General features: G+C 47.8%; 1 protein-coding gene across 5 annotated transcripts in view; it reads left to right on the plus strand.

The window, feature by feature from the left end:
- Positions 1-26,713, plus strand: part of magi3a (membrane associated guanylate kinase, WW and PDZ domain containing 3a) — a 140,552-nt gene that overhangs the window by 104,166 nt on the left and 9,673 nt on the right. For all 5 annotated transcript variants that reach the window (XM_072480177.1, XM_072480178.1, XM_072480179.1 and 2 more), the window contains 9 exons: positions 73-681; positions 3,022-3,053; positions 8,312-8,474; positions 10,279-10,370; positions 11,931-12,123; positions 13,618-13,827; positions 17,919-18,104; positions 20,449-20,557; positions 20,995-21,148. In XM_072480177.1, coding sequence (XP_072336278.1) covers positions 73-681; positions 3,022-3,053; positions 8,312-8,474; positions 10,279-10,370; positions 11,931-12,123; positions 13,618-13,827; positions 17,919-18,104; positions 20,449-20,557; positions 20,995-21,148 — 1,748 coding nt within the window. The remainder of the gene's footprint in view (positions 1-72; positions 682-3,021; positions 3,054-8,311; positions 8,475-10,278; positions 10,371-11,930; positions 12,124-13,617; positions 13,828-17,918; positions 18,105-20,448; positions 20,558-20,994; positions 21,149-26,713) is intronic.

Here is a 26,713-nt window from a genome sequence, read left to right on the forward strand (position 1 = left end):
AAAGTTAGGTATGTGTGGTTCTGGTTCTGTACTCAAATGGTTAATGTGTGCACTGTGTAATCTTATCTACAGGTGATGTAATAGTATATGTGAACAGCACCTGCGTCCTTGGACAGACTCACGCTGATGTTGTGCAGCTTTTCCAGTCCGTTCCCATTAACCAGACGGTGAAGCTGATTCTGTGTCGCGGTTACCCACTTCCCACCGACACCCAGGTGCCAGCTATCGACGTAGTGACTGCTACTCCCATCCTGGATGGACTGCCCATAGTAGGGAAGCAAGCTGCCACTGGCCAGAGCCTACAGACAGTTCCAGGGCCTCCAGAACACAACGGCAACGAAGTCCCTGGCAGTGGCGGTGTTGAGCGTTTAAATGGACCTTACTTGGGTTTGACTGAGGATCGATCCTCAATGACCTCGTCGGCTGGTTCGCAGCCAGAGGTGTTGACCATCCCTCTGCTGAAGGGGCCGAAGGGTTTTGGCTTTGCCATCGCGGACTCGCAAGCCGGACAGAAAGTCAAGATGATCCTGGACAGTCAGTGGTGCAAAGGTCTACAGAAAGGTGATGTTATCAAGGAGATAAATCAACAGAGTATGCAACAACTGAACCACACCCAGGTGGTGGAGATCCTAAAGGACTGGCCTGTGGGGAGCGAAATATCGCTGCTGGTACAGAGAGGAGGTTTGTCACCTTGCTATTGTCACCTATACATTAATTATTTTTATCTCTCGGTCCCCGTGTACTTTTGGCGTCTTATTTTACAAAGGATGTTCAGGCACTGGAAAGTGCAAATAAAATCCGTAAGGCTGATAGCAGAACTGAGAAGAGAGGTTCCAACTACCAGGAAAAACTAAACAGGCTGGGGTTCTTTACAAAAAAGCAGGCTGAGAAATGATTTGATGCAATCTTATGATTATGAAAGGCTTTGTTAGGGTCGGACTTGGAGAAAATGGTTTCCAGGTGACACGGTGGCGCAGTGGTTAGCCCTGCTGCCTCACAGCGCTGAGGTCCCAGGTTTGATCCCAGCTCTGGGTCACTGTCTGTGTGGAGTTTGCGCATTCGCCCTGTGTCTGCGTGGGTCTCGCCCCCACAACCCAAAGATGTGCAGGGTAGGTGGATTGGCCACACTACATTGCCTCTTAAATGGATTTTTTTTTTTTAATGCAAATGGTTTCCACTTGTTACAAGACCAATATCAGTGGTCATAAAAATGAAAGTAACTAATAAATCCAATAGGGAATTCAGCAAGAAACATCTTATCCAGTGGGTGAGAATGTGGAACTCATTACTATAGGAAGTAGTTGAGAAAAATAGTGTAGCTGCATTTAAGGGGAAGCTGGATGAGCAGGAGGAGGTTGGAATAGAAGGTTATGCTGTGCAGATGAGATGAAGGGTGGGAGGAAGCTTTGAGGGCAGCACGGTGGTTAGCACTGTTGCTTCACAGCGCCAGGGACCCAGGTTCATTTCCTGGTTTGGGTCACTGCCTGTGCGGAGTCTGCACATTCTCCCTGTGCCTGCGTGGGTTTCCTCCGGGTGCTCTGGTTTCCTCCCACAAAGTCCTGAAAGATGTGCTTGTTAGGCGAATTGGACATTCTGAATTCTCCCTCTGTGTACCCGAACAGGCGCCGGAATATCCCGACTAGGGGATTTTCACAGTAACTTCATTGCAGTGTTAATAATAATTTGTAAGCCTACCTGTGATGCTAATAAAGATTATTATTATTGTGTGGAGCACTAACACCACCATGGACCAAATGGCCTGCTTCTGTGCTGTGAATTCTACACATTTGCTCTAAGCTCTGATTGCAGTTCTCAGTCTTTCCTCTTCTGTTATATTGCAAATCTGACCTTTTCAACCAACACTTGTGTCCAAAGAGGGAAAATGTCTTGGAGCCCAATGACGTACAGCATTGAATGAAATAATGTTGGCAGTGTTGGGAGATAGTATTGTGGATCCACTGTTGCCCTTCTAACCTTGAACAATACACTGACCCCACTGTGTAAAGCCGCCCATATTAGTGTTTTCTGAAAGCTGTGCTGCATAGAACTGAACTGGAATCATAGAGGTTTTATGGCACAGAAAGAGGCCGCTTGGCCCATTTTGTCTGAACCGGCTAGAAAATCAGCCACCCAGTCTAATCCCACTTTTCCAGCATTTGGTCTGTAGCCCTGAAGGCTACAGCACTTGAGATGTGTATCCAGACACTTTTAAAATGAGTTGAAGCTTTCTAACTCCATTACCGTTTCAAGCAGTAAGTTGCAGACACCTACAGCCCTCTGGGTGAAAGATTATTTCCTCATCTACCCCTCCAGACCTTCTGTCAATAGTTTTAAATCTATGCCCCTAGTCACTGATCTCTCTGCTAACATTAATAGGCCATTCTCATCTCCTCTATCAGGCCCCTCACAATTTTGTACATCTCGTTCAAATCTCCCCTCAGATGTCTCTGTTCCAAGGAGAACAGCCCCAGCCTGTCCAATATTTCCTTTATAGCTGCAATTTTCCAATCCTGGCAACATCCTCTTAAATCTCCTCTGTACCCTCTTTAGTACAGTTAAATTAAATGAGGAGACCAGAACAACACTCAGAACTCAAGTACTAACTAGTGTTCTATATAGTTCCAGCATCTCCTCCATGCTCTTGTATTCTGTGCCTCGGCTAATAAAGAGAAGAATTCCATTTGCTTTCTTAACCACCTTATCAACCTGTCCTCCTACCTTCAGGGATTGTGGGCATTCACTCCAAGGTTCCTCATTTCCTCTGCACTTCTCAACATCCTCCGAGAGAACCATAGAACCCCTACAGTGCAGAAGGAGGCCATTCGGCCCATCGAGTCTGCACCGACCCTCTGAAAGAACACCCTATCTGGCCCGCTCTCAGGCCCCTTTGTAATCCTTTGCCTTATTTGACTTCCCCAAAATCATCACCTCGCACTTCTGTGAGCTGAATTCCATTTGCCATTTTTCTGCCACGTGACGCTTTCCTGGATGGTAATGAATTTTCTTTTCTTTTTTATATAGGTCCTCCTTCACCTGCTAAAGTTATAAAAACGGTAAGTTTTCCTTTTCTTTTGTTAACACTGGGAGGGAGAGCAAAGGTTTTTTTTGTGTTTATACATGTTCTTTCCTGTAGAAGTAACTGGACTGTTAGTGCCGTTTTGGATGCACGGCATCCCACAATCTAACCAAAACCCTTCTAGAATGTGAAATGTGAGCCAAAGTTGCATCAACTAACACAGATTTAAAGTGCTAGTTGTGTTCTTGCCTCTCAGTTATAAAGTTGTGAGTTCAAGCTTCACTCCTGAAATTGAGAACTAGATAAAAACTGAGAATCAGACGAGGATCCATGGGGTGAAACGGAGAAAGAACAAATTTAAGATTGAACTTGGGCAGTTTCTCATCAGACAGTGTGGCCCAAAACATGAAGTGGGTTTGGATCGCTTAGTGGAGGCAGAAACCATGGAACGATTCCATCTACAATGGGACGCAAGGACACTACATCTTTCTGGACTACGAGCGTCAGTGGTAGGCAAATGGATGTGATAACAGGACAGTTTGAAAATAATGGTAGAATTTTCAAAGTCAACATGAATTTATGAAAGGGAAATCATGTTTAGCAAACACACTGATAAGGGGCACCCAGTAGGACCGGGAGGAGGCCGGCAGCGGCCAAGGTGCTTAAGGGCTTTATGGAGCAGATGGGAGGAGTGGATCCCTGGGGATTTACTAGGCCAAGGAGTAAAGAGTTTTCCTTCTTCTCCCATGTCCACAGAGTGTACTCCCGGATAGACTTCTTTGTCCTGGGAAGGGCGCTGATCCCGAAGATGGCAGGAACGGAGTATCCGGCTATAGCCATTTCAGATCATGCCCCACATTGGGTAGATCTGGAAGTAGGAGAGGAAAAGGAACAGCGCCCACTCTGGAGATTAGATATGGGACTGTTGGCGGACGAGGGGGTATGTGTAAGGGTGAGGGTATGTATTGAAAGGTACCTAGAGATTAATGATTTCGGAGAGGTCCAGGTGGGAGTGGTCTGGGAGGCGCAGAAGGCGGTGGTTAGAGGGGAGCTGATCTCCATAAGGGCCCATAAGGGGAAACAAGAGGGTAAAGAAAGGGAGAGATTGTTGAGGGAGATTTTGAGGGTGGATAGGCAATATGCGGAGGCTCCAGATGAAGGGCTATACAGGGAAAGACGGAGATTGCACACGGACTTTGACTTGTTGACCACTGGTAAGGCGGAGGCACAATGGAGGAAGGCACAGGGAGTGCAGTATGAATATGGAGAGAAGGCGAGCCGGCTGCTGGCCCAACAACTTAGGAAGAGGGGGGCGGCGAGAGAGATCGGAGGGGTTAGAGACGAGGAGGGAAAGATGGAACGGGGAGCGGAGAGGGTGAACGGGGTGTTTAAGGTATTTTACGAGAGGCTATATAAGGCTCAACCCCCGGAAGGGAAAGGGTGAATGATGCGTTTCCTAGACCAGCTGCAGTTCCCGAAGGTTGAGGAACAGGAGATGACAGGACTGGGAGCGCAGATTGAGGTGGAGGAGGTGGTAAAAGGAATTGGGAACGTGCAGGCAGGGAAGGCCCCGCCAAGGTGATGGCGACGAGGATAGAGGACTGTGTCCCTGGGGTGGTGCATGATGATCAAACGGGGTTTGTTAAAGGGAGGCAATTGACTGCTAATATACGGAGGCTGCTGGGGGTGATGATGATGCCCCCACCGGAGAGGGAGGCGGAGATAGTGGTGGCGATGGATGCAGAGAAAGCATTTGATAGAGTGGAGTGGGACTACCTGTGGGAAGTACTGAGGAGATTTGGATTTGGAGAGGGGTTCATTAGATGGGTTCAGCTCCTGTACAGGGCCCCGGTGGCAAGTGTGATTACAAATAGGCAACGATCTGACCACTTCCGACTATATAGGGGTACAAGACAGGGGTGTCCCCGTTACTCTTTGCGTTGGCAATTGAGCCACTGGCCATAGCGCTGAGGGGCTCTAGGAAGTGGAGGGGGGTACTTGGAGGAGGAGAAGAGCATCGGGTGTCATAAGACGCGGATGATTTGTTGTTGTATGTCGCGGACCCAGTGGAGGGGATGCCTGAGATAATGCAGACACTCGGGGAGTTTGGAGAATTTTCAGGATATAAATTGAATATGGGGAAGAGTGAACTGTTTGTGATGCACCCCGGGGAACAGGGCAGGGGAATAGACGATTTACCGTTGAGGAGGGTAACAAGGGAGTTCCGGTATTTAGGGATCCAGGTGGCCAGGAACTGGGGAACCTTGCATTAGCTTAACTTGGCACGACTGGTAGAGCAGATGGAAGAGGACTTTAGGAGGTGGGACATGGCGCCCCTGTCATTGGCGGGCAGGGTGCAGGCAGTTAAAATGGTGGTCCTTCCGAGGCTTCTTTTTGTGTTTCAGTGCCTCCCTGTACTGATTACAAAGGCCTTTTTTAAGAAGGTGGACAAGAGTATTATGAGCTTTGTGTGGGCTGGAAAGACCCCAAGAGTAAAGAGGGGGTTCCTGCAGCGCAGTAGGGACAGAGGGGGACTGGCACTGCCGAGTCTAAGTGATTATTATTGGGCCGCCAACTTGTCAATGATATGTAAGTGGATGAGGGAAGGGGAAGGAGCGGCGTGGAAAAGACTGGAGATGGCGTCCTGTAGGGGAACTAGTCTAAAAGCACTGGCGACGGCGCCGTTACCGTTCTCCCCCAAAAAATACACCACAAACCCAGTGGTGGTGGCAACTCTGAAAATTTGGGGGCAGTGGAGACGACATAAGGGAGTGACGGGTGCCTCAGTGTGGTCCCCGATAAGGAACAACCATAGGTTCGTCCCGGGAAGGATAGATGGGGGATTTAAATCTTGGCAGCGAGCAGGAATTGTGAAATTGAAGGACTTGTTCTTAGACGGGACGTTTGCGAGTCTGGGAGCACTGACAGAAAAATATGGGTTGCCACCTGGGAATGCATTTCGCTATATGCAAGTGAGGGCATTTGTGAGGCAACAGGTGAGGGAATTTCCGCAGCTCCCGGCGCAAGAGATCCAGGACAGAGTGATTTTGGGGGCATGGGTGGGTGATGGTAGGGTGTCAGATATATATAGGGAAATGAGAGACGAGGGTGAGACGATTGTAGAGGAGCTGAAGGGAAAATGGGAGGAGGAGCTGGGGGAAGAGATTGAGGAGGGGTTGTGGGCAGATGCCCTAAGTAGGGTAAACTCTTCGTCCTCGTGTGCCAGGCTCAGCGTGATACAATTCAAGGTTCTACACAGGGCGCATATGACTGGAGCAAGGCTGAGTAGATTTTTTGGAGTGGAGGATAGGTGCGGGAGATGCACGGGAAGCCCGGCGAACCACACCCACATGTTTTGGTCCTGTCCGGTATTGCATGGGTTCTGGTTGGGTGTGGCAAAAGTGATTTCAAAGGTGGTGGGGGTCCGGGTCAAACCAGGCTGGGGGTTGGCTATATTTGGGGTTGCAGACGAGCCGGGAGTGCAGGAGGCGAGAGAGGCCGATGTTTTGGCCTTTGCGTCCCTAGTAGCCCGGCAAAGGATTCTACTTATGTGGAAAGAAGCTAAGCCCCCGGGTGTGGAGGCCTGGATCAATGACATGGCAGGGTTCATAAAATTGGAGCGGATAAAGTACGCACTAAGAGGTTCGGCTCAAGGGTTCACCAGGCGGTGGCAACCGTTCCTCGACTATCTCGCAGAGCGATAAGAGAAAATAGGAAATGTAGCAGCAGCAACCCGGGGGTGGGGGGGGGGGGGCTCATTTGGGTCCTCAGGGGTTTTATGTGTGTGTTTATATATTAGTTATTTATATTAGATGTTACGAAGTTACTATTTCTGTTGTTTCTTATTTTGTTGTTGGCAGTTGCCGTTAGTTAGTATATTATTTATTTTTTTAAAAACGATCAATGTATATATTATTACAAAGTTGTAAAATGGGAAAGTTTTGTTTGATCGAAAAACTTTTAATAAAATATATTTATTTAAAAAAAAAAAAAGGGGCACCCAGTGGATGTGGTGTATTAAGATCTTCAGAAGGCTTTTGATAAGGTCCCACATAGGAGGTTAGTAAGCAAAATCAAAACACATGAGATTGGGGATCATATATTGGCATGGATTGAAAATTGGTTAACGGACAGAAAGCAGTAGGAATAAATGGGTCATTTTCAGGTTGGCAGGCTGTGACTAATGGGTACCGCAAGAATCCGTGCTTGGTCCCCAGCTATTCACAGTTTGGATGTGGGTGCCAAATGTAATATTTCCAAGTTTGCTGATAACACAAAACTAGGTGGGAATGAGTTTCCACTTCGGTAGGAAAAACAGAAATGCAGAGTATTTTTATTAATGGTGGGAGCTTGGAGTATTGATGTCCAACATGTAGGTGCAGCAAGCATTTAGGAAGGAAAATGGTGTGTCGGCCCTAATTGCAAGAGGATTTGAGTATATAAATGAAGATGTCTTGTTGCAATTGTATTCAACCTTGGTGAGACTACACCTGAAGAATTGCGTGCAGAGCTGGCCTTACCTATTAGAGAGCATATATTTGCTATAAAGAAAGCACAACAAAGGTTCACCATACTGATTCCTGGGGTGGTGTTTTGTCCTAGGAGGAGACTCAAGTTTAGAAAAATGAGAGCTGATCTCATTGAAACATGCATAATTCTTACGGCACCCTATAAGGTAGATGGGGTGGGGGTTGGTGGGGGGATATTTTAGGTCGACGAGCTATCGTCAGAATTAACAGAGCAGGGAGAGAACAAAGGAGAAGTTACCTGTGCTCAGGTAGCAGGCAGGAGTGATGACACCAGGGATTCTGGTGTAAGGCAAAACAGGATGCTAATGGGGCATTAACCCCTTGGATTGAGAGGGGGTGTATATGGTCACTACCGAATAGCGGAGGGAGAGGGCAGCATGAAAAAGCTGTCAAAAAGAAGACTCACATGGCTTGGGAATGTGATGGTTTTGGGTCACATTCTACCTGAAAAGGTGGTGGGAGTTGATTCCAGAAATAATTGTCAAAGTGAGTTGGGCAGGTAATTGAGGTTGATAAACTGTCAGGGTTATTGACAGAAGGCCAGGGAGGTGGGACTATGTATTGACTGCACTTTCAAAAGAGCATGCACAGATGCGACTGACTGAATGGCCTCCTTTGACGCTGTAAGATTGCAGAAGACAGGGAAACTCCAGGATGTGAACTTGCAATTACTGTCTGGTATTAATGCTTTCTACATTATTCCCTTGCATTTTGTAGAATTTTTAATAATCTCTTTTTTGTGCCCCGCCCTGACTTGTTTTCCTAGACTTTAGAGCAAGAGGACAGTCAAGCAAGTTCTCAGAACCTCTCTCCTGGCATCCCCATCCCTCAACCCATGCCCTTCCCTCCGAATGCTATGAGACCCTCCTCCCCCAAACGTGACCCAACCGAGGTGTACGTACAATCCAAGACTATATTCGACAACAAACGTAAGTGAAGTGCGGAGACACTGTGAACTAAATAGTAAATGGTAGTGTTGTTGGAAATCCTTTACTTCTCCGTATCAGTGTTGTGGGATTGTGGTTGGAAACTGTCCCCTGGGGAAATGTGATGGGATCTTGTTCAGTTCCATATTTATAATGGACCTGGCTAAAGGGAATGAAAATAGACGTTAACAGTGTTTCGTGTTGAGAAGCAGCAAGGTCAATTGAACAACCGAACACTGGAATTGAAAAGGGATTGCGTGTGAGGGCTGGTTGTTGGTTACAAGATGTTGCTAAAACTCACTTTTATTTCCCTAGGTGCCCTAAGATGTTAGTGTTGGGTGCTCTTCTTGAGATCATTGTGTCACAAGCTGGTCATTTTACATTAAAACTCTGACATATCTGCCCATACTGAACTCATTGTGTTGGTGTGACAGGTTCTTTCCCTCTCCTCTAAAGATGTCGGTGAATCAGTTTATGACAATCTGGCAGTTTTCATGGTTATATGACTGCTGCCACATAACAGCATGAATTTATTAAATTTTAGAACTTGACCTGGTGGGATTTGAACTTATGACCTTACAGTTGTTAGTCCAGCACCCGAGCCATAAGGATCCTGTGCCCAATAACTCCAGGTTGCCGGAGTTCACTGACTGGATGTCTTGTCTGATTCACCTTTGTTCATGTTTAGAATTAAATGCTCTCCCTAAGAATATGGGTGGCACAGTGGTTAGCACTGTTGCCTCACAGCGCCACAGACCCGGGTTCAAATCCTGCCTTGGGTGAGTGTCTTTGTGGAGTTTGCACGTTCTCCCCGGGTTTCCTCTGGTTTCCTCCCACAGTCCAAAGATGTGCAGGTTAGGTGGATTGGCCATACTAAAAATTGTCCTTTAGTGTCCAAAGGTTGCGGAGGTCAGGTGAGATTAAGTGGTTATAGGGATAGGGCGGGAGAGTGGGCCTAGGTCGATGCAGACTTGATGGGCCGAATGGCCTCCTGTACAGTAGGAATTCTGTGATTCTGTCTTGGTTTTCTGAAGCCTCAATACCTATGCTGCGCAGACCCAAGGAAAGTTGCAGCTTTCACCCCTAGATGGTGCTGAGCTCTCCCGTCTAACAGAACACCAGTTGTTTGCTGCAATTGATCTGAATGCCCTTGGGGATAGAGAAGAGGACATCAGTTTAGAGCGCCTGATCACAATCCATTGGCTGATGATGGTGTCAAATAAAATGCTGACACTGCCATCTGAGGTCGATATTTGGACAACTAATGTGTCTACATAGTCAGGACAAACGATAAAAGAGGCGGCATGGGGGGGGTGGAGAACAGCAATCATTGTGAGTTAATCAACAAACAGTCCCATCTATTGATCGCCTCCGCTAAACCAAGTTAAGTTTTAAATTGGCTTTTTCCGCACAGTAGTGTGCCTGACCTCGGGGAATGACCATAATTAGAGGTCAGTGTCACACAGAACAGTGCCTGGTCATCCTCCGGCCTGCAGATTCTGAGGAACAGGGAAGCTAGGCAGCTGCCTGATCACCCTGTGGGTTGAGGACTGAGTAGCTTGGCGTCTAAAGCTGAGCTCTATACAGTCTGTCTCTGGATGTGCTGAGGCAGGCTGTTTCAGGCTTAACTCTGAATCCAGGCTGTAAATGCAGGACTATCTGTCATTCTGTGCTGCATGCTAGCAGATGGATTCGAGAAGGCAAAAGGAAATTCTTGTTTGGCCGTACTGTATAAATATTGATTGCTTTGCACCTTAGTCTGGCCACTGCATCACCTCTGACCCTCTTCCTGTTTGTCATCCTTTAGCCCTGAATACAAAGGATATTGACATCTTTCTGCGAAAGCTGGAGAGTGGTTTTGGATTCAGGGTACTGGGCGGAGATGGGCCGGACACACCTGTAAGTTCCCTTTAACTCTCGAGCCCTCGCTCTTGATTTCACATTGCTTTCTCTTGCAAACGCAATGGTGACAGGAAGAGCAGGAAGAGGAGGGTGGGGTGTGGCAGATTGTTATTTGTGCTGGATGCTGAGTGGACACTTTGCTGTGATGCTATTGCATTGAGTTGATCCTGCTTGTGAAAGTAACTGCAAAGTGTAATCATGCTGCTATGATCACCTAGTGTGAGTGATTCATAAGAACATTAGAAATAGGAGCAGTAGACTATACAGTCCGTCGCGCCTTCACCACTATTCAATACCTTGGGCTTCAATTCCATTTTCGTGCCTGCTGCTCATATCCATTAATTCCCTGAGAGACCAAATTTCTTTCTATGTCAGTCTTAAATATTGAAAGTTTGAGCATCCACAACCCTGTTGGGTAGAGAATGCCAAAGATTCACAACACTTTGAGTGAAGAAATTTTTCCTCATCTCCGATCCAAATGATTGCCCCTTATCCTGAGATTATGCAGCTGTATTATAAATTCCCTGTAGCAAGACCTCTTTATTCTAGTGCTCTAGTCTCCTACAGTAAAGGCCAATATGCCAAGATAAACATCCTCTCAGTATCTACCCTGTAAGTCCCCTTTCAAGTCCCCTCACAATCTTATGTTTCAGCAAGATGATCTCTCATTCTTCTAAATTGTAATGGGTATAGGCCCAACCTGCTCAACCTTTCCTCAAAATAAGACAACCCCTTGATCCCAGGAGTCAGCCGTTGTGAACCTTTCCTGAACTGCTTCCATGAAAGTATGTCCCCTCTCAAGTAAGGAGATCAAAACGTTATATGGTACTCTAGCACTCTCACCAATGCTCTATATGATTGCAGCATAACTTCACTACTTTTATAGTCCGCCACCTCCCTTGCTGAAATGGCCAGCATTCTATTTCCCGTCCTAATTTAATTGACTGATGATGGCCGACTGGAGCTCCAAGGTGTTAGGAAACATTTCTTCACACAGAGGATTGGAAATCTGGAATTCTCTCCCTCTAAAAGCTCGGGCCAGTTGAAAATTTAAATACGGAGTTTGATGGATTTTTATTGGGTAAGGCCATTTGGCGATTAAGGAGCCTAGGTGCTCAGACAGAGTTAAGATACAGGTTGGCAACCCACCTAAGAGAGAGAGGAGACCAAGTTCACAGAGCTCAGTGGCCTCCTCCTGTTCCTATGTGTCAGTCAATGGATCCAATAGTCAGTTATTGCATTAGTCACTTTTTATGTAACCTGGTTGCTGTTCATCCAGTGACAACAGTTCCTGGGTAAGGATTGCGTGATTTAAGTGAGAGAGTAAAAGGACACAAGGGACTAGAGACTTGAAGGCTGCGTGACTGCTACCATAGTAATCAGCTACCTGTGTTGATGTTACAGAATTTCACAGCACATGCTGCAGTCTGTTTACATCCATCCCTGTTTAATAATAAATACCCCATGCCAAAGTTTGGTTGGAGTGATGGAAATGTTGCAAATCATGTAGACTTGGGGTTAAAGTGACCTCTTGTTCCTCCCCCTCTCCCATATCAGGTTCTCATTGGAGCGATAATCCCACTGGGGGCTGCTGAGCGAGATGGCCGGCTTCGTGTGGCTGATGAGCTGCTTTGTGTTGATGGGGTCTCAGTTAAGGCGAGGTCTCATCGCTTTGTGCTGGATTTGATGCAAAACGCGACTCGAAATGGCCAGGTGATGCTCTCGGTGAGGAGGAAAGTCCTGCCGACCGGTGAGTGTGACAGCTTGCCTGAGTGTGTGGGCAAGACCTGTTCAAACCTTCACTGCTTCCGAGATAGGAAGATGTCCCTGTTTCGATGGTCAATTAAGGCTTTCATTGTGCAGAATGAGTCTCTACTTTTAGCGACTTCAGTCCTACATAATGAGATGCTTAAAGTTCAGAGGGATAGAAGCATGGTGATATGCAGCACAGAAAGAGTCCTTTCGGCCCATTGCATCTATGCCAGCTCTTAAGAAAATCCACCTGGTCCCACTTCCCGTCCATCCACCATACTCCTCTAGATTAATAGAATCGTTTTAGTCTACTGAATTCCCCTACTATCACACACGTCATCCCAACTTTTTTTAAATTCGTTCATGGGATGTGGGCGTGGCAGCATTTTGCCAGCTCCACACACTGACTCCCACTGGGGTACGGATCCCACACACACTGATTCCCACTGGGGTATGCCAGCATTTATTGCCCATCCCAAATTGCCCTTGAGGGGCAGTTACGAGTCAACAACATTGCTCTGGGTCTGGAGTCACATGCAGGCCTGACCAGGTGGCGACGGCAGATCTCCTTCCCTAAAGGACCTTCGTGAACCAGATTGATTTTTCCGACAATCGACAATGGTTTCATAGTCATCATTAGACTTTTTAATTCCAGATATTTTATTGAGGTTAAATTCCATCAACTGCCATGTTGGGATTCGAACCCGGGTCCCCCAGATCATTATCCTGAGTCTCTGGATTACTAGTCCAGCGACAATACCACTGTGCCACTGCCTCCCCCACTTGGAAACATATCAGCTGTGTCCTCGGTGTCGCTGTGTCAAAATTTTGGACTCTCTCCCTTACAGCACTGTGGCACTAGCTTCAAAGCATGGTTGACCACCACCATCTTTTCAAGGCAATTAAGGCTGGGTATTAAAGAGAAGCAGATTCGGGCAGCACGGTGGCACAGTGGTTAGCAATGCTGCCTACGGCGCTGAGGACCCGGGTTCACATCCCGGCCCTGGGTCACTGTCCGTGTGGAGTTTGCACATTCTCCCCATGTCTGCGTGGGTTTCACCCCCACAACCCAAAAGATGTGCAGGATAGGTAGATTGGCCACGCTAAATTGCCCCTTAATTGGAAAAAATAATTGGGTACTGTAATTTTTTTTTTTAAAAGAGAAGCAGATTCAATAATAGCTTTTAAAAGGAAATTGGATAAATACTTGATGGGAAGTGATTACGCGGCTTTGGAGGAACGAGCAGGGGACGTGAAATACTCTTTCAAAGAGCCAACATGTACTATTCTCTACTGTGTGATTCTATCAAATGTGGATGTCCATATTCTGAGAGCAAATGATGGAAATAAAATACTTTTCATCTACATGTGAGCTCACTATGAGGATGCAGGCTGCTTCATGTTAGGCAGGATCCACACACGACTCACTCCCCATCATGTCTCCATGTGATGAGTCCATCCTCTCAGTAACACTCCTGTTTTCCTACAATAGAGGATCAGCATGACGCAGGCCAAGAGGAGAGTTCTGAAGTTGCGGAGAATGGTTCTTCTGGGCTAAATCACATGGATCTCATGAATAAACCACCGCAAGCTGTCAACCCAGCTGAGTCCGCACAGTCATACGACATTGTCCTGCAGCGAAAAGAGACTGAGGGATTCGGCTTTGTCATCATCACCTCAAAGAACAGGCCCCCCACTGTGGGTGAGTAAGTCGGTGGTTGCAGTGGGAAATGGGCTATAAGGGTGACACAGGCTGAGCCAAATCAACTCAGAGCAAATGTGATCAGCAACACCGGTACTACACCTCACTGAGGTGCAGGCTCCACACACTGACTCCCACTGAGGTGCGGGTTCCACACACACTGACTCCCACTGGGGTACGGATCCCACACACACTGATTCCCACTGGGGTACGGGTTCCACTCACATCGACTCCCACTGGGGTACAGATCCCACACACGCAGACTCCCACTGGGGTACGGATCCCACACACACTGACTCTCACTGGGGTACGGGTCCCACACACACTGACTCCCACTGGGATACGGATCCCACACACACTGACTCCCACTGAGGCACGGGTCCCACACACACTGATTCCCACTGGGGTACGGGTCCCACACACACTGACTCCCACTGGGGTACGGATCCCCCACACACTGATTCCCACTGGGGTATGGGTCCCACACACACTGATTCCCACTGGGGAATGGGTCCCACACACACCGACTCCCACTGGGGTACGGATCCCACACACACTTATTCCCACTGGGGTATGGGTCCCACACACACTGACTCTCACTGGGGTAGGGGTCCCACACACTGACTCCCACTGGGGTACGGATCCCCCTCACACTGATTCCCACTGGGGTATGGGTCCCACACACTGATTCTCACTGGGGTACAGGTCCCACACACACTGATTCCCACTGGGGTACAGATCCCACAGACACTGATTCCCACTGGGGTGTGGTCTCCACACACACTGCCTTTCACTGGGGTGTGGGCTTCACACAAACACTGACTCTTACACTGTGGTGTAGTCTCCACACACACTGTTACTGGGGTGCAGGCTCCACACGCTGATTCTCACTGTGGTGTGGCTTCCACACACACTGATTATGACTGGGGTGTGGGCGCCACATCCTGATTCTCACTGGGGTGCAGGCTCTATAGACACTGCCTCTCTCACTGGGGTACGCGTTCCACACACACTGACTCTCACTGGGGCACAAGTTTCACACACACTGACTCTCACTGGGGTACGCGTTCCACACACACACTGACTCTCACTGTGGTACGGGTTCCACGCACAGTGACTCACTAAGAATGGAGCTTGCAGAACGACCTGATAGAGGTTAACAAAATTGAGGTTCATGGACAGACACTTTCTCCCAGGGTGGAAAAGTCAATTATGAGGGAGCATAGGTTTAAGTTGTGAGGGGCAAAGTTTAGAGGAGATGTGCGAGGAAAGTTTTTTTTTTTTTTTTTTTTTTTTTTTTTTATACACAGAGTGTGATGAGTGTCTGGAATGTGCTGCCTAAGGAGGCGGTGGAAGTGGATACGATAGCAACGTTAAAGAGGCATCTTGACGAATCCATGAATAGTTTTGGAATAGAAGGAAACGGACCCCGGAAGTGCAGAAGGTTTTAGTTTCAACAGGCATCATGATCGGCGCAGGCTTGGGAGGGCCGAAAGGCCTGTCCCTGTGCTGTAGTGTTCTTTGAGATTCCAGCACTTTCAGTACCTAATTTCAGACTAACTGGCCTGTAGTTCCCTGTTGTCCATCTCCCACCTTTCCTGAATAATGGTGTTATATTTTCTAGCTTCCAGAACCTAGGCAATTTTAGAAAATCATAGTTAGCTGCAGAGATAGTGGAGACACTCTCTCTTTTCAAATCCTAGGATATAGACCATCAAGTCCTGGGGATTTGTCAGATTTTAGTCTGAGTTTTTCCAGTTCCTTTTCTCTGCTGGTATTAATTGCCTTAATTTCCTCAGTCTTATTAGCCCCCAGGTTAACCTCTATTTCTGGTACGTATCTTGTGCCTTTACTTTTTTTTTAAATTGAGTACCCAATTTGACAATTGGACATTCTTAATTCTCCCTCTGTGTACCCGAACAGGCGAAGGAATATGGTGACTAGGAACTTTTCGCAGTAACTTCGTTGCAGTGTTAATGTGAGCCTACTTGTGACAACAAAGATTATTATTATTATTATTAATTCATTTTTTCCAATTAAGGGCCAATTTAGCGTGGCCAATCCATCTACTGTGCACATCTTTGGGTTGTGGGGACAAAACCCACAACTGGGAGAATGTGCAAACTCCACACAGACAATGACACAGGGCCGGGATCGAACCTGGGACCTCGGTGCCATAAGGCAGCAGTGCTAACCACTGCACCATCGTGCTGCCCCAACTTGTGCCTTTACTGTGATATATGGATTTATCATTCTGAATTTTTGGTTAGTTTCTAAATTGATGTGTATCGATGACCCCGTTACCAGAGGTTGGATTAACATCCTGAGAAGGGCGCTGGGGAAAGGGGTTCATGAGCGACTGTGAGAGCTGAAAGAACAACCACTTCTTTCCATTTCGCACCTTTGACATAATGAAACATCCCTAAATCACAGGAGCTTATAAAGCAAAGCGTGACACCAAACAACACAAGGTCAGATGACCAAAAGCTTGGTCAAAGTGTTTTGTTTGAAGGATTGTCTGATAGGAGGAAAGTGAGGTAGGGGTGCGTCGGGAGGAAATTCCAGAGCTTAATGCCGAGGCCATTGAAGCACAGCCAGCAATGGTGGAGAAAATTAATTGGGAATGTACAGGGATTGAAGCAGCAGAGTTAGATGCCTTGGAGGGTTTGGGGGATTGGAGATTACAGAAATCAGGAGGGTCAAGACCATGGTGGGATTTGAAAACAAGGATGTGTTTTTTTCAAATGAGGCATTGTCAGGCCGAGATCCAGTGTAGGTCACAAAGAACAGGGCTGATGGGTGAATGGGATGTTCTGTGAGTTAAGATATGGGTGGCAGAGTTTTGGATGACCCCGAGTTTACGGAGGGCAAAATGTAGAAGACTGCAAGAAGTGTTGGAATAGTTGAGCTTAGAGGTAACTGAAGCTTCAATAGGGCCGAATTAGCATCAATAGAGATACACTCTGTAACGCTAGGCTAAGTTTACACTTCAGTCAGGTACTGTTGAGTTCCACCAATCCTCACAATGAAATCTATTCTGTTCTATTTTGGTTTGGGTTCAGTGAACTGCTTCTAATTACTTCAAACCTGACATTTCTTTACTCAGTGCATTGTTTATTTCTAGTTCACTCCCGGTCTTTATCTATAGGGGTTTCTAGCTGCATTTAGGAAAGTTAGGAAACCTATTTTGGCTTGGGTTAACTTGTTTCAAGTCTTTTCCCCTCCCTGAAGAGTTCCAGTGCAGCCTGCCATCTAATGGTCAGGGGGCAAGACTTGCCTATTGAGTTCCAAACACCCTCCATGAGGAGGGAGTGGCAATAATGAATTTCTTGCCCCTCATCCTTCCCTCCCCGCTCAACAACACCCCCCACCCCAGGGTGTTGTGGTGGTAAAACCCAAGAAAAGCTGAAGGGTGAAACAATTCTAAAAGGAAGGTGGGGGGGGGGGGGTGCAGAGAAATCCCTACCTGAGGAATAATCTTCTCTTCTCATTGACCATGACATGAAAAAGCAGAGACCATCCAGCCCCTTGAGCCTGTTCCACCATCCAGTTGGATCATGGTTTATCTGTATCTTAATTAGGTTTACCCACCTTGTTTCCAAGAAGTGCTCCTGGCATCACTCCTGACCAGCCCCACTCTAATTGCTCCCTTTTTCTGGGCTCCATCACCAGAGGAAGTAGTTTCTCTCTCTTTCTACTCTTATCAAAACTTTTAATCATCTTGAACTACTCAATTAGACCACCCATTAATATTCAGAGGATGACAAGCCTAGTCTGCACATTCTGACCTCCAGAGTTTTGTTTCTGTATCGTTCTGGTGAATCTATATGTACCCTCTCAAAGGCAAAAATATCCTCCGAGGTGTGGTGCACAGGACTGAACAGTTACTCCAGGTACAGTTTGATCTTCACAGTTGTAGTGTAACTTTCCTTTTGAAATCCAGACTTCTTGGTATAAAGTCGAACATCCCATCAGTCCTTTTAACAGTTTGTGAACCTGCCGACGAGCGTTTAATGATTTCTGTACTCTAATCCCTAAATCTCTTTGCATTGAATCCGATTAACCCTTGCCTGTTGCTTGTTTCTCCACAGCGGTGCCACACAAAATTGGCCGCATCATTGAGGGAAGCCCGGCCGATCGCTGTGGGAAACTGAAGGTGACGGACCGTATCTCAGCAGTGAATGGCCAATCCATTGTCCAGATGCCCCATCACGACATTGTCCAGCTGATTAAGGACGCGGGTCAGACGGTCACTCTTACAGTCACTCCTGAGGAAGGTACTCAAAAAAAAAAACCTTGTTTGACTCGGCACACGCTGTGATCTTCATGGTTTGTGCGAGCGATAACTTTGAGAACTGCAACCAAAGTGTAAATCCCAGGTTTGGGCTAATTGCAGATATCGTCTATTGCTGATACTAACATATCTTGGGTTCTGATTTAGGAATTATCCACCAGTTAGCCACAGCACCACGTATAGTCCTTTTCCATGTAATTGAAACTGGGAAAATCAGTGAGCGAGAAATGTCTGGATAAATGCTCCGAAGTAGAGTCACACAGACTCGAAACATTAACTCTTTCTCCCTCCACAGATGCTGCCAGACCTGCTGAGTTTATCCAGCATTTTCTGTTTTTGTTTCCGATTTCCAGCATCTGCAGTATTTTGCTTTTTATCTGGATGAATGGGGCTGAGTTACCTTGGGGTTTTAGGGACGGATGGTCAATTTAATTGTATTCTGCAGCAACAACAAAAATCATCTCCATTAAGCTTTATTTTTTTGCACAAGCTTTCAAGACAAGAGAATGTTACATGACTTGTTGCAGATTTCTGAAGCTATAAAGAACTTAAAGCCGATTAATTTGAAATAAACACTGGAAACCAATTTGTAACATTTTTGGGGCCGGATTCCCAGGTCTGATTGTAACCACTGTCTGGCCAGGTTTGTGTGTTTATCAAGGTCATTAGGGATGAGCAATAGATGCTATCCCAGTCCCAACACCCACCTCCCATGGACAAATATTTTTTTTTAAAGATCACTGTGATGGAAAAAACTGTTCCAACCTGGACACAGCTCATTGCCCAGTCATACATCTCCTACAGTGTAGAAGGAGGCCATTCGGCCCATTGAGTATGCACCGACCCTCTGAAAAAGCATCCTATTCCGCCCTATCCCTGTAACCTAACCTGTACATCTCTAGACCCTAAGGGACAATTTATCATGGCCAATCTATCGAACCGCCCATCTTCGGACTGTGGGAAGAAATCGGAGCTCCCGGCAGAAACCCACGCAGACACGGGGAGAAAGTGCAAACTCCACACAGTCACCCAAGGCTGGAATTGAACCCGGGTCCCTGGTGCTGTGAGGCAGCAGTGCTAACCACTGTGCCGCCCAGTCATGGGCTGGGTGCAGCCTGCAACTTTCACTATGCCAGCTTCAGACCTTTAGAGAGAGAGTTACTGAGGCATTGTGACCTGACTCTCTCTCTCTTACAGTCAAAATGTTGCTATCTTTTTACTTACTGTACTCTTCAGGGTTTAAGGGGCCTTGATGCTGGGAAGTGGGACACTTTCAGACAGCTGGGAGGTTCAGAGTTAGCAAAACCAGAGGCAAGGGAGAATGACTTGCATTCATATAGAATCTCTTACACCCTCCGGATATTCCCAAACACTTGACAGCCAATGAAGTACTTTTCAAGTACAGTCACTGCTGTGATGTAAGAAACATGGCAGCTAATTTGTGCATAGCAAGCTCTCTCAAACAGCATGCAACAAGCACCTGATAATCTGTCTTTGTGATGTTGGTTAACGGATAAATAATGGCCTGGACACTGGAGAGAACTCCCTGCTCTCCTACAAAATATTGCTCTGGGATTGATTCCGACTGCCTGAGAAGGCGTCTGCCTAACGTCTCTTTTTCAAAAGACAGCATTAAATGCTGGCCTAGCCAGCAAAGCCCACATACCTTAAATGAATGAAAAAAAAACCCTACAACATTGCAGCATCCCCTCAAAACTGCTCTGAAGTGTTGACCTGGATAATGTACCCAAAACTCTGACCGGAGAAAAACTCCCTAACGAGCGGCCTCAGCCCCAACACCCTGATACCCACCACTGCACAAATGCAGCAGTGTTCCCACTTCACACTTTAACCACCCTTGGGTCTCTCTGTGTATCAGTCTTTGCTCTATTAGATTGTTGTCGCAGTCTCATGCCAGGAGGAACTGTATTGAGATGTTTCATACTCAGAGCAGCCTTGGGGCCAGACAGACAGATGACACCCATCGGTCTCGGCTAGATTTGAACAGGTCCCAGAGGTGACAAACTGTTGCCTTAACCACACTCAAATATAGTCCAATGAGCCAGTAGAATGAAGCATGGCCCTGCTGTGCGGAGCAGGATGCTAGGAATTGGCATCCTGCAGTCTAACCCAGTCTGGACCGGGGCTTGGGGCAGGCACTGCTCATTGAGGAGCATCTCACCTTGGCTTGTTGTTGTGTCGGGATCACCACCTCGTGACACCTGCAATTGTGGAGCACGGAGTCTCGGATAGGATCCCTCTGATCATAGGAGCACCATGCAGTGGATGACTTCTGCCTTTTAACTTGTTTGTTTCCTTCCTTTGAGATGTGACTGGCCCCCCGTCAGGGGACAGCTCAGCGAGACAGAGCCCGGCCCTGCAGCACAAACCCATTGGACGGACACCAGCATTGAACGCTCCATTGGCTGACAACAGGTAAGAGTATGTAGCTGTGAGGGTTCAACTGGGTGGTTGTGTGGGAGGAGGGAATGGACATTGTGAGAGTGGGCGGGGGGATGGATGGATGGATGGTGTGTGGGCGGAGAGAAGGGGAATGGATAGGGAGTAAGAAATGGGCGGCGTGTGGACAAGGAAGGGAGAACAGATGGTGTGAGTGGGGCGACAGGTGAGGATGTGGCAGTGATGGGAGAAAGAGCATGCACCATTTTATTGCCGCTGGTTTTGGGTAAATAGGGCTCTGCACAGGTATCGATGGTTGGCTGGCAATTGTGTTTTTGATTTCCCTGGTGGTGAAGTGCTCATTGTGACCTGGCATGAGGGGATGGGGAAAGCTGGTGAAGTTTGGGGGTGGGGGGGATGGTGTGCAGGGAAGGAATGAGCAACAGAACTCACGTAAGCTTTCTGTTTAACAGTAAGACTGACGGAGATGAAAGGAGCAGTGGGCAGTCTCCAGTTTGTGAGTACGCAAAACCACCATCTTTAGACTACAGACAGCCTCCATCTGAACAGTACGTTCAGCCAGCTCCTGACAGAGAAACGTGGACCGCAGGCAGCAGAGTCTCCCAGGTATGCGGAAACTGGATTTTTCCCCAGTATGATGAAAGTGAACAGCAGAGGGGTTGAGTTCATTGTTTGAGGCCCACTGAGATTGAAACATTTTCTTCCAAATTTCATTCTCTCGATAACCTCTCCAAATCCAAGTGCTCTGCTGTATGTGATTTGACGCCACAAACAAATCCCTCCGAATATTCCAGCCCAAAAATCCTGTTTGCTTCCGTGAGTGATTCTTCAGTAAAATGGTCCAGAAAAAGATACAGAATCAAGGAAATTATTATCATTTTTATAAATATCTGGTAAGACCTCAGCTGGAGGAAAGTGTTCAGTTCTGGGCCCAACACTGCAGGAAGGATATCTAGGTCTTCGAGAGGGTGCGAAAGAGATGTATTCAAATTGTGCCAGGGATAAGGTGAGAAGCTGTTATTTTCCTTAGAGCAGCAAAGGTGAAGGGGAGATTTAACAGATGGTGTTCGAAACCATGAATGGATTTGATAGAGTAAATATCGAGGAAGTGTTTCCACTCGTGACAGGGTTGGTAAGTAGATGAAATATAAGGGAATTGGAAAAAAAAAATGCTTTTATGCAGCAGGTTGTGATCTGGAATATGCTACGGGCGGTATTAGAAAACTCAGTGGTAGTTTTCAAAAGGGAATTGGATACATTGTTGAAGGGAAAATAAGTTTCAAGATTGAGGAAAGAGCAGAAACCTAGCCATAGAATTTACAGTGCTGAAGGAGGCCATTCGGCCCATCGAGCCGGCACCAGCTCTTGGAAAGAGCACCCTACCCAAGGTCAACACCTCCACCCTATCCCCATAACCCAGGAACCCCACCCAACACTTAAGGGCAATTTTAGACACTAAGGGCAATTTAGCATGGCCAATCCACCTAACCTGCACATCTTTGGACTGTGGGAGGAAACCGGAGCACACGAAGGAAACCCAAGCGCACACTGGGAGAACGTGCAGACTCCGCACAGACAGTGACCCAAGCCGGGAATCGAACCTGTGACCCTGGAGCTGTGAAGCAATTGTGCTATCCACAATGCTACCGTGCTGCCCAAAGATAGCCCCAGGCACAATGGGCTGAATGGATGTCTCGTGCTCTGCTTTTCATAGAATTTAGAGTGCAGAAAGAGGCTATTCGGCCTATCGAGTCTGCTCCTGCCCTTGGAAAGAGCACTCTACTTAAGCCCACGTCTCCAACCTATCCACGTAACTCCACCTAACCTTTTTTGGACACTAAGGGCAATTTAGCATGGCCAATCCACCTAACCTGCACATCTTTGGACTGTGGGAGGAAACCGGAGCACACAAAGGAAACCCAAGCACACACTGGGAGAACGTGCAGACTCCGCACAGACAGTGACCCAAGCCGGGAATCGAACCTGTGACCCTGGAGCTGTGAAGCAATTGTGCTAACCACTGTGCCACTGTGCTGCCCGCCTGTGGTCCATCAGCAGCAGCAGAATTGTACTCAATCACAATCTGTATCTCAAGGCCTGGCACATTCCTCGCTCTACCATTACCACCAAGCCAGATATTTTACCCTGGTTCAATGAAGAATGCAGGAAGACATGTCAGGAACAGCACGAAGCATACCAAAAAATCCTGATGCACTGCGTCATATTGACAGCTTCCAGTCCGCGGGCCCTAACCGCATTCTATTCACCATGGATGTGTAATCCCTCTACACCTCAATCCCACACCAAGATGGCCTGGGAGCTCTTCGCTTCTTTCTCGAAAAGAGGCCCGGACGATTCCCATCCACCACCACTCTCCTCCGCCTGGCTGAACTCGTTCTATCTCTCAACAACTTCTCTTTTAACTCATCTCACTTTCTCCAAATCAAAGGTGTAGCAGTGGGTACCCACATGGGTCCTAGCTATGTTTGCCTTTTTATGGGGTATGTGGAACATTCCTTGTTCCAGGCCTATCCGGGCCCCCTCCCACAACTCCTTTACCGATACATTGATGACTATTTTGGTGCTGCGTCATGGTCTCATCAGACCTGTAAAAATTCATCAACTTCGCTTCCAATTTCCACCCCTTCATCACTTTCACCTGGTCCATCTCAGACACTTCCCTTCCCTTCCTTGATCTTTCTGTCTCCATTTCCGGCAATAGACTATCCACTACAAGCCCACTGACTCCCACAGCTATCTGGACTACAGCTCTTCGCACCCTACACCCTGTAAGGACTCCATCCCTTTCTTTCAACTCCTTTGCCTCCATCGCATTTGTTCCGATGATGCCACTTTCCAAAACGGTGCTTCGAAAATGTGTTCCTTCTTCCTCAACCGTGATTTCCCACCTACAGTTGTGGACCGGGCCCTCAACAGTGTGCGGTCCATCTCCCGCGCCACTACCCTCGCCCCCTCCACTCCCTCCCAGAACAAGGATAGAGTCCCCCTCATTCTCACATTTCATCCCACCAGCCTCCGTATGCAAAGCATAATCCTCCGCCATTTTTGCCAACTCCAGCATGATGCCACCACCAAACACATCTTCCCTTCACTCCCTCTGTCAGCATTCCGCAGAGACCGTTCCCTCCGAGACAATCTAGTCCACTCCTCCACCACACCCAGTACCTCTCCCATCACCCATGGCACCTTCCCATGCAATCGCAGAAGGTGTAATACCTGCCCCTTTACCACTTCCATGCTTAACATCCCAGGCCCCAAACACTCACTCCAGGTTAAGCAGCGTTTCACTTGCATCTCTTCCAATTTGGTCTATTGCATTCGCTGCTCCCAATGTGGTCGTCTCTGTATCGGAGAGACCAAATGGTGATCGCTTTGCTGAGCATCTTCCGTCTGTGCGCATTCAGGACACTGACCTTCCCTTTGCTTGCCATTTTAACCAAAGACCCTGCTCCCATTCCCACATGTCTGTTCTTGGCCTGCTGCAATGTTCCAGTGAAGCTCAACGCAAACTGGAGGAACAACTACTCATCGGTTAGGCACGCTACAGCCTTCCGGGCTGAACATCGAATTCAACTTCATATGATCAGTCCCACCTCCACCTATTTGTTTTCATCCCATTTCATTTTAACTGTCATTTACCATTTCTTTCTTAATATATATTTAATTCCCCCCCCCCCAATCTTATCCACCTTTCCTTCACCTTTCTCCTCTTTGCTTCCCCCCCCCCCATCTACAGTTCATCCTCTGATGTTAGTTTCCCTGCTGTTTGACCTTTCACATCTTTTCTTCTCTCTGGGGACTGCCATTCGCACTCTTTCCCCTTGGTTTCTGTGGCCATTAGCACCCGGTTTCCCCGGGTTTCTGTGGCTATGACTCATCTTTCATTCTCACTCCACAGTATAAATATTTCCCACTTTCTCTGTCTGTTAGCTTTGACAAAGAGTCATCGGACTCGAAACGTTAGCTCTTTTCTCTCCCTACAGATGCTGCCAGACCTGCTGAGATTTTCCAGCATTTTCTCTTTCATTTCAGATTCCAGCATCCACAGTAATTTGCTTTTATACCAAAAAATTAGGTGTCAACTTGATGAATCTACAGCACAGGACTACTTGTGTGCCAAACAACATAAATTGAATGCGGAAGACAGAGCTAAGCAATTCAATAACCAATGGACCATATCCAAGCTCTGCTGCTTTATTCTTAACCATGAACACGATCTTAAGAAGGGCTCCGGTTATGTAGCAGCTTTTACTGGACTAACCCAGAGAGAGCATTGAGTTTAACACCACCGTTGCTATTTGAGAATTTAATTTCATTTTTTTTTCTAAATCTGATTACTATTTAAAGTGACCACGAAGTTGTTGGATTGTAAAATCCTAACTGATTCTCAATTTTTTAGCGAAGGAAGTCTGCCATCCTTGCCTTCACAGAGCCTGAATGTGACTCCAGAGGTGGTTGTAACTTGACCTCTGAGGCAGCCTAGCAAATGTGGTGACGGGGGCTGGCTAATTGATGCGACCATCAATTCACACGAGACGATTAGTAGAAGTGAACAGTGGTTTTAATAAGCTAGATCTGTGCCTGCCTGCGACTGCTCTGTGCTGAGTGCCGCCTACAGGCTGCAGATTTATATACCACCCCCGAGGGGGCGGAGCCCACAAGAGCATCAACATAATACAATACAATGCAATGGTGAATTGTAGCAGCAATACGTTCACCACATTCACCCCCTGTTAAAAAAATTGAAGTCCAGCGGGGGTGAAGTGGGCTCACAGATCGAGTCTGTCCGGCGCCTTGATCATTCTCTGTGATCGCCTCAGCTCTGGGTTCGCTGTGGGCACGGGTGTTGGGCTTGTTGACTCCGGGTGTGTGTCGTCTGGAGGTTCATCAGGGAGGGGGGGTGTAGGCCGTGTAAGGGTGGGGGCGGTGTTTGGTGTAAGGGGGGAGGGGGGGGTGCGTAGGTGACGGTCGCTGGGGAACCGGCGGGTGCCAGGTCCCGGAGGGAGACTATCTTGTCAGCCGTCGCGGTGCGCCACGTAGACATACTGAGGGTTGGCATTTAGGAGCTGGATCCTCTCAACCAGGGGGTCGAACTTATGGCTCCTCACGTGCTTCCGGAGGAGGACAGGCCCCGGTGTTGTCAGCCAGGATGGAAGCGAGACCCCGGAGGTGGATTTTCTGGGGAAGATAAATAGACGGTTGTGAGGGGTCTGACGTTCGTGGCTGTGCAGAGGAGCAACCAAATGGAGTGGAGCGCATCGGGGAGGACCTCCTGCCAGCGGGAAACCGGGAGACTTCTAGACCGTAGGGCCAGAAGGACGGCCTTCTATACCGTTGAGTTCTCTCTCTCCACCTGTCCGTTTCCCCGGTGGTTGTAGCTGGTAGTCCTGCCCGAGGCAATGCCGTTACCGAGCAGATACTGACGCAGCTAATCACTCATAAACGAGGAGCCCCGGTCATTGTGGACGTAAGTGGGGAAACCGAACAGGGTGAAGATGCTGTGCAGGGCCTTAATGACAGTGGCCGCGGTCATGTCGGGGCATGGGATGGCAAAGGGGAAACGGGCGTACTCGTCAACGACGTTGAGAAAATACACGTTGCGGTTAGTGGAGGGAGGGGCCCTTTGAAATTGACGCTGAGGCGCTCAAAGGGGTGGGATGCCTTCACCTTGTGGGCGTTGTCTGGCCGATAGAAGTGCGGCTTGCACTCCGCGCAGACTTGGCAGTCCCTGGTCATGGCCCTGACCACCTCTGTGGAGTTGGGCAGGTTGCGGGCCTTGATGAAGTGGAAAAGCCGGGTGACAGAGGTCATTGTGGATGGCCCGAAGTCGGTCACCTTGTGCGCTGGCGCATATGCCGTGGGACAGGGCATCTGGGGGCTCATTGAGCTTCCCAGGACGATACACAATATCGTAATTATAGGTGGAGAGGTCGATTCTCCACCAAGATTTTATCATTCTTGATCTTGCCCCGCTGTGTGTTGTTGAACATGAAGGCTATCGGTGACGAGGGTGAACCTCCTACCAGCCACGTAGTGCCTCCAATGCTGCACAGCTCCCACAATGGCTTGAACTTCCTTTTCGATAGAGGATTGTTGAATCTCGGAGGCGTTGAGGGTACGGGAAAAGAAGGCCACGGGCCTGCCTCCCTG

This window comes from Scyliorhinus torazame, chromosome 17, assembly GCF_047496885.1.
Source record: "Scyliorhinus torazame isolate Kashiwa2021f chromosome 17, sScyTor2.1, whole genome shotgun sequence".
Lineage (NCBI taxonomy): Eukaryota > Metazoa > Chordata > Chondrichthyes > Carcharhiniformes > Scyliorhinidae > Scyliorhinus > Scyliorhinus torazame.